The sequence below is a fragment of the Myotis brandtii genome, unplaced genomic scaffold (genome assembly GCF_000412655.1).
Source record: "Myotis brandtii unplaced genomic scaffold, ASM41265v1 scaffold668, whole genome shotgun sequence".
Classification (NCBI taxonomy): Eukaryota; Metazoa; Chordata; class Mammalia; order Chiroptera; family Vespertilionidae; genus Myotis; species Myotis brandtii.
The window spans coordinates 3,206,402-3,214,030 of NW_005370597.1; the positions used below are offsets into that span (position 1 = coordinate 3,206,402).

The 7,629-nt window shown below is 38.9% G+C and overlaps 2 protein-coding genes across 2 annotated transcripts in view; both read left to right on the plus strand.

Moving 5' to 3' along the window:
* Positions 1 to 809, plus strand: part of LOC106723868 (protocadherin beta-14-like) — a 5,616-nt gene extending 4,807 nt beyond the window's left edge. The window contains exon 2 of the mRNA XM_014529015.1: positions 2 to 809. Within this exon, the coding sequence (XP_014384501.1) occupies positions 2 to 499 (498 nt within the window). The 3' untranslated portion in view covers positions 500 to 809. The remainder of the gene's footprint in view (position 1) is intronic.
* A 4,440-nt stretch (positions 810 to 5,249) lies between these two features.
* Positions 5,250 to 7,629, plus strand: part of LOC102245674 (protocadherin beta-18-like) — a 3,470-nt gene continuing 1,090 nt past the window's right edge. Inside the window, exon 1 of the mRNA XM_014529016.1 lies at positions 5,250 to 7,623. Coding sequence (XP_014384502.1) covers positions 6,025 to 7,623 — 1,599 coding nt within the window. The 5' untranslated portion in view covers positions 5,250 to 6,024. The remainder of the gene's footprint in view (positions 7,624 to 7,629) is intronic.

Below are 7,629 nucleotides of genomic sequence, written 5' to 3' on the forward strand. Positions count from 1 at the left end.
CGACGCGGCCAAGCACAGGCTGCTGGTGCTGGTCAAGGACAATGGCGAGCCCGCGCTGTCTGCCAGCGTCACGCTGCACGTGCTGCTGGTGGATGGCTTCTCGCAGCCCTACCTGCCGCTGCCGGAAGTGGCGGCCGACCAGGCGCAGGCCGACCCGCTGACCGTGTACCTGGTCATCGCGTTGGCGTCGGTGTCGTCGCTGTTCCTGTTCTCGGTGCTGGCGTTCATCGCGGTGCGGCTGTGCAGGCGGAGCAGGGCCGCCTGGGTGGGTGGCTGTTCGGTGCCTGAGGGCCACCTTCCGGGCCACCTGGTGGACGTCACCGGTACTGGGACCCTGTCCCATAGCTATCAGTATGAGGTGTGTCTGATGGGAGGTACTGGGACAGATGAGTTTAAATTTCTGAAGCCAATTGTTCCCAATCTTCCAATCCATGACACTGGTAGGAATGTAGAGGAAAATGAGAACTTTAGGAATAGCTTTGGATTAAACATCCAATAAAATTTTTATTTTAAACATTTAGTCTTTCATTATTCTTGGCAAACTGGTAATACTTTGCCAATTTATAGTGGATTTCAGTTGTACAGTAGTTGCACGTATTATTCCTGAAGTTCTTGCATTTTGCTTTACAAATCTTTATTAGTTTGTGTGTTTTCTGTTTGCTTGTTTTTTCATTTATTTTGTCAAAAATGGCATATTGGGCTGGCCAGGTCGCTCAGTTGGTTATAAAGTCATCCTGATACATCAAGGTTGCGAGTTCAATTCCTTTTTAGGACTCACACAAGTATCAACCAATGAATGCATAAATAAGTGGAACAACAAATTGACGTTTCTCTCTCAAATCAATTTTAAAAGTTGAAAAATGGCATGTTAAAGAAGTTATTGCTCATTTTTTGTGGTAATAGTATTGTTATGTAAAACAATGTTGTGGATTATTTGGAATTGCAATCTAATGTGTTAAGAGTGAATGCCACAATATATGTAATTTACTTCTAGACATTTCGTTAAAGTGTAGCTAAAGCAAAAATTTTAAATGCTGCTGAATCTGGGTGAAAAGAAATTGGATTTTATCATATTATTCTAGAAAACTTTTCATCATAAACATTAAAAATGTTAACTTACTGTATTCAGTACTAGAGTACCTTTTTGTAAGTTTATAGTAAAGTGTTTTTTTTGAGATTTTACTTTTTGACAAAATAAAAGTGACCACATTGGAAATTATTGATTTCTTAAGTAACTTTTCTTTATTGTTGTTGATGCTGATGCTGATTTGGGAGAAGGGTCTTACAATGTTCTGATACTTTATATCCCTGTTTTGTTTTCTGTAAATATACCCTGTTTGCTAGTTTAAATTTGTATTATTTTATATTGTTTATTACTTAACTAGAATGTAGTCTATGGTATTATCTTGAGTAAATAATCCTCCAGCAGAAAAGTACAGGTGAAAAAATTTCTTAAGAAATTGAAATGAAAATTCACACTGTTAATGAAATAAAGGAGGAAGACTTTGGATGTATAGTACAGTGCCATATACCCATATAATACATAATACCATATTTGTAGAAAATACAAATATATAAATAAACATAATGGAAGGAGAGAAGAAGGAACAGATGTAGGAAAGGAGACATGTGTTTATATGTAGGAGGATTATGGTGCAGTGAGAAGTGAGAACTATACCAATGTCCATGACAGAAATTGTCTCTTCTAAGAGATTGTTTAAATTGATTGCAGCATTATGAAGTTGATTTAGTATTGATCAGTTGCTAAAAATAGATATTATTTCTCTATGCTCTTGAGAAGATCAATCCCCTGAACCCCATGAAACCTAAGAATTTACTTGTAATTTTGAGACATACCAAGTGATACTTTACATTTTTAATTAGGATGGTATAGATTATGTAGACCAACACTTCCACTGAAAATAATGACCTAAAAAGGCACATATATTGTCAGGTCACAGTTACTATTTAAAAGTAACCTGAAGAGATAAATGAGCCCCATGTCCACTTTTTCCCTGGGAACACTTGGAATCCTGGGAAATGTGAACCTCTATTTTGATGGTTTATATAATAAGGGAGAAGCATAACAAATTAAGAAATTTATAGAAGACCCTCACATTAATAAATATAAATCCCTAAGAACCACATCTTAACCAGTAGGTGGGTGATCCTTCGTGTGGAATATCAGCTTTGAACTTGAATTTTGATTTAAGGTGACAGATCCTAATAGAACCAAATGCAGACCTTCTATGAAGAAGGTTTATTCATTCTAAGCCTAGAACTATTATATAAATAATTTTAGTTAACTTTAACACAAAATAACTGCATACACAAAGAAACATGACACTATGAGTGAGAGCCAGCAGGAGGGAAAAAAGAACACAGAAATAAATTTGCAAACACTTCAAATATCTTCATTATCAGACACAGACCATAATATGCTAATCACTCTAATTGAAGTAAAGTTATACTTAAAGATGTACAGAAAATAAATTTGAAAGGTTAGAAGACAACAGAATAGAACTGAAAAATATGATAATCAAAATTTGAAACTGAATAAAAGTCTTAATAGAAAATTAGATATATCCAAATAAAGAATTCATGGAGTAAAAGAAGTCAGAATATAATTTATCCAGCATGCAACTCAGACAGTTAATAAGATGAAAAATACAAAGAAGATGGTTAGAAACATAGGACAGAATAAAAAGGTTTAACATATATTTAACCAGAATTACAGAAGGATCAATTATTTGAAAAAAAAATAATTGCTGGGAATTTCCAGAATTGATGAAAACACCAATTCAGTTTCAAGAGATCCAAATAAACCTAGCAGGATAAATAAAAGATATTCATACCATGCTTGCTTCGGCAGCACATATACTAAAACTGGGACGATACAGAGAAGATTAGCATAGCCCCTGCGCAAGGATGACACGCAAATTCATGAAGCGTTCCATATTTTAAAAAATTCATACCTGGAAACATCATTGTGAAATTTCAGAAAGCCCAAAACAAAGAAATCTTTTTTAAAAAAAGTAAACCACCCCCCAAAAAGTAAAAACCATGGGGAAAAGACATTTAACCTTTAAACACAAGACTATTAGAGTGACAGCTATGTTCCATGTTGACAATTTCTCAACAGTAGCAATGGAAACTAAAAGAAAATAAGATATCTTCAATGTGCTGAAAGAGCCCAGCTGGTGTGGCTCAGTAGTTGAGCGTTGACCCATGAACCAAGAGGTCCCCCATTGATTATGGTCACAGGCCCCAGATGCAGGTTTGATCCCCAGTAGGGGGTGTGCAGGAGGCAGCCTATAGATGTCTTTCTCTCATCAATGTTTCTACCTATCCCTCTTCCCTCCTCTCTCTCTAAAATCAATAAATACATATACAAATGTGTTGAAATAAATTAGCAAACTTTCCTACCTAAATAGTTTTTGCACATAAGAATCATCAAATGAGAGCCCTGGCCGGTTTTGGCTCAGTGGTTTGATTCTTAGTCAAGGGCACAGTCAGGATGCCAAGTGTCTCTATCACATGGATATTTTTCCTCTCTCTCTCCCCTCCCTCCTACTGTCTCTATAAATAAATGTAAAAATATCCTCTAGTGAGGATTAACAACAACAAAAAAGAATCATCAAATGAGAGAATCAAACCAATTGGATATCAGTTTGGTTTTTAAATGAATCAAGATCATAAGAGAGAATTGCTGTAAAGACATTTTACTCTCAAATATACAACTTCTTATAGTTTTCCTCTGTTCATGCCATACCACAATTCTGAATTAAGGAGTTTCTAGCCTTCTTCATCTTTAGTAACATCCACTTCTAGTCTAGTCGAGTCACCTATGAGTATGGCCACTTCCTGGAGATGGTAGTCTCGAAGAACTGAAATCACATAGTCAAACATACTTCTCTTAGCCTACAACTTATATTCTTTCTTGAAGGGCTCCAATCACCATTTATACCAATAAATTCTAAATTTGTCTCTTCAGCCCAAACCTCTTTTCTCACTTGCATTTATATAATGGAAGCTCATTTACATAAATATTTAAATGGATGCTCTATGGATACCTCAAACTCAACATGTTTTAAGTTAAAATTTTCCCTTCCTAAAAAATGAAACATCTTCTCCAGCTCTATACCCATTTTCTCATCTCCCCTTGTTGTATTTACTTTATCAGTTGATAGTGCTATCATTTACTCAGTTCCCTAAGCCTCAGTTCCTTCTTATTCGAGTGCCTCTATATCTAATCTATCACCACATCCAATAGATTTTATCTTGATTATTTTAATTACTGCATTTCTAGTTGAGGCCAATCTCATCTCTTACATGTACTATTGCAACAACTTCTAATCAGTCTCCTGCCTCTAGTCTTACTCCTTTCTAATTTATTCTTAACTCTGAAATAGGATGATCTTTTGAAAAGTAAAAATATGGCCATGTCATTTTTCTATTTAAAACCTTTCATAATCTTGCATTTCCACTGATGTAGAGTTTGAATGGCATGACACAAAATATTTGCTTATCTTTTCAGTCTCAACTCTCACAGTTTCTTTCCTTTTGCTGTATTGCTCAACCTTATTGATCCTACTTCAGTTCTTCCAAAACAAGTCTTTCATTTTGGATATCATGTTTTTCGTTTTCCTGGAAATTTCACCCCACACTGAATTTTGGTTTGGATTCCTCATACTCATCTTTTATGTATCAATTTAGATATCCTTTTTACAGAAAAGTTTTTTCTGTACTTCCAAATTCTGGTTAGATAACCCTCACCTTTGCTCTTATAGTTGCATATACTTTTGCTATCATGCCATTCACTATGTTCTATTTTTAATGTGTGATCACTTCTCTGCCTCCACATTTCAGGACAGAAACTATGTCTGTCTGTTTACTACTCTATTCCTAACATTTATCACCAGGCCTAGCACAAAATATATGATCAATAAATATTTGCTGAACAAATTGTTGAATGGATACTTTTGGAAGACCTGGATCTGCAACATGAAACTCAGTTCCACAACTAAATTGGGGTCTAATTTGTTCAACTTTTTTTAATGTTCAGAAACTAGACATATTTTATTCATTACTGTTGAGTATTTATTTACTTTTTACTGCTTCCAGATAAGTCTCCTATGGAGGATCCCTAAATAAATGGTACCATTTACCGTTTACTTTTTACTGCTGCCAGATAAGTTTCCTATGGAGGATCCCTAAATAAATGGTACCAGTTTCCTATGGAGGATCCCTAAATAAATGGTACCATTTACCAAATCTGAAATGTCAGCCTCCCCAAAACAACTATTTGCATATACCAGGTTCAGTTTCCAGTGAACCTTATTCTTATTGTCTTAGAGTATTTGTTGACAGCTAGGGACAACTAAGACCTCTAGTTTTTCTGGAAACTTCTTGCCCACTAAGTCTATTACATAGAAGAGTCATCCTAACTATTTTTAGTTGTTTTATATATTGTCTTCATAACTTATTTGAAGATGAGAGAGCATAACTTATTTGAAATTGGGGCTGTATCTTCAATATATGTTTTTTATAGCCATGACAGTTCTAGCCAATTGTGGTTTACTGTGTTAAGGAATGAACAGCAACAGCATCACATATCACAAAGAATGTAACTTAGAAAAGAAAATAGGAATTTAGGAGAGAATATAATTTAAATCCATCAATAAACACACAAGGTAGAGCAATCTTCTGTCTCAACTTACTTGATTTTGTTTAAAACCTGAGAATCTGTAGAGTCACTTGGTGGCGCTGCAGGATAAGATAGGGTAATTTTTGTTACATCAGAAGCCATTGGCTTCCATTAACCAGTGGAGCTGAGAGCACTAAAGAAGCAGGAAGGGGAAAAAGAGGCTTTCAAAAGAAAGCTAGGCAGCCAACAAAAGCCTCACAGCGGGATTATAAATCTATAGATTACTAAAGGTCCAGGCTGATTGGGAGGAGCAACTCCTGGAGCTGTTTGAGATTGAGCTGAAACATTTCCAAAGAAAGGCGTTTGGCTAAGGAGCCATGGAGCTGGGAGAGGAGAGCCCTCAGCATGTAAGGCAAGTGCTGCTTTTCTTTGTTTTCCTGGGAGGGTCTTTGGTGTGTTCAGAGACCAGGCGCTATTCTGTGGCAGAGGAAACGGAGACCGGATCCTTTATAGCCAACGTGGTGAAAGACATAGGTTCAGGTGTGGAAGACCTGGCTGCGCGGGGGGCTAGGGTCATCTTTGACGATTATAAATCATACTTGTGGTTGGATCCGCAGACTGGCAACTTGCTTTTAAATGAGGAATTGGACCGGGAGGCACTTTGCGATCTCACGGAGCCATGTATGTTGCATTTCCAGGTGTTACTGGAAAATCCTTTGCAATTTTTTCAGGCTGAGCTTTGGGTTAAAGACATAAATGATCACACTCCCACATTCCTAGATAAAGACATACTTCTGAGAATCTCGGAAGGTACTGCTCCAGGAACCGAATTCCAAATGGAGAGTGCTCAGGATTTGGATGTAGGAAAGAATGGCGTCCAAAACTACACATTAAGTCCCAATCCTCATTTCCACCTCAAAGTACAAGACAGTGATGAGGGCAAGAAATACCCGGAGCTGGTACTGGACCAATCCCTGGATCGAGAAAAGGAGCCCGAGATTAGATTAACGCTAACAGCCTTGGATGGTGGGTCTCCGCCCAGGTCTGGAACTGCAGTGGTTCGTGTTTTGGTTTTAGATATCAATGACAATGCACCGGAGTTTGAAAGGCCTGTCTATGAGGTTCAGGTACCAGAAAACAGCCCTCTGGACTCCTTAGTCATCAAGGTGTCTGCTACAGATTTAGACGCAGGAATAAATGGAGAACTAACTTACTCATTTTCCCACGTCTCCAAAGACACACGGAAAACATTTGAAATCCATCCAACTTCTGGCGAAGTCCACTTAAAAGCGCTTCTGGATTTTGAGTTAGTTCAGTCTTACACAATAAATATTCAGGCCACTGATGGTGGGAGTCTCTCAGGAAAATCAGCAATTTTGGTTCGGGTTGTAGATGTGAATGACAACCCTCCGGAAATAGTCATGACATCTCTTACCAGCCCCATACCAGAAAATTCCTCGCCTGAAATGGTGGTCGCTGTTTTCAGCTTACGAGACCAAGACTCTGGAGATAACGGGAAGATGGTTTGCTCAATTCAGGACAATCTCCCCTTTCTCTTGAAGCCTACTTTTAAGAACTTCTACACCCTGGTAACAGAACGGCCATTGGACCGAGAGACCAGTACCGAGTACAACATCACCATCACGGTCACCGACTTGGGGACCCCCAGGCTGAAAACCCAGCACAACATCACCCTGCTGGTCTCCGACGTCAACGACAACGCCCCCGCCTTCACCCAAACCTCCTACACCCTGTTCCTCCGCGAGAACAACAGCCCCGCCCTGCACATCGGCAGCGTCAGCGCCACAGACAGAGACGCGGGCGCCAACGCCCAGCTCACCTACTCGCTGCTGCCGCCCCACGACCCGCAGCTGCCCCTGGCCTCGCTGGTGTCCATCAACGCGGACAACGGCCACCTGTTCGCCCTGAGGGCGCTGGACTTCGAGGCGCTGCAGGCGTTCGAGTTCCGCGTGGGCGCCACG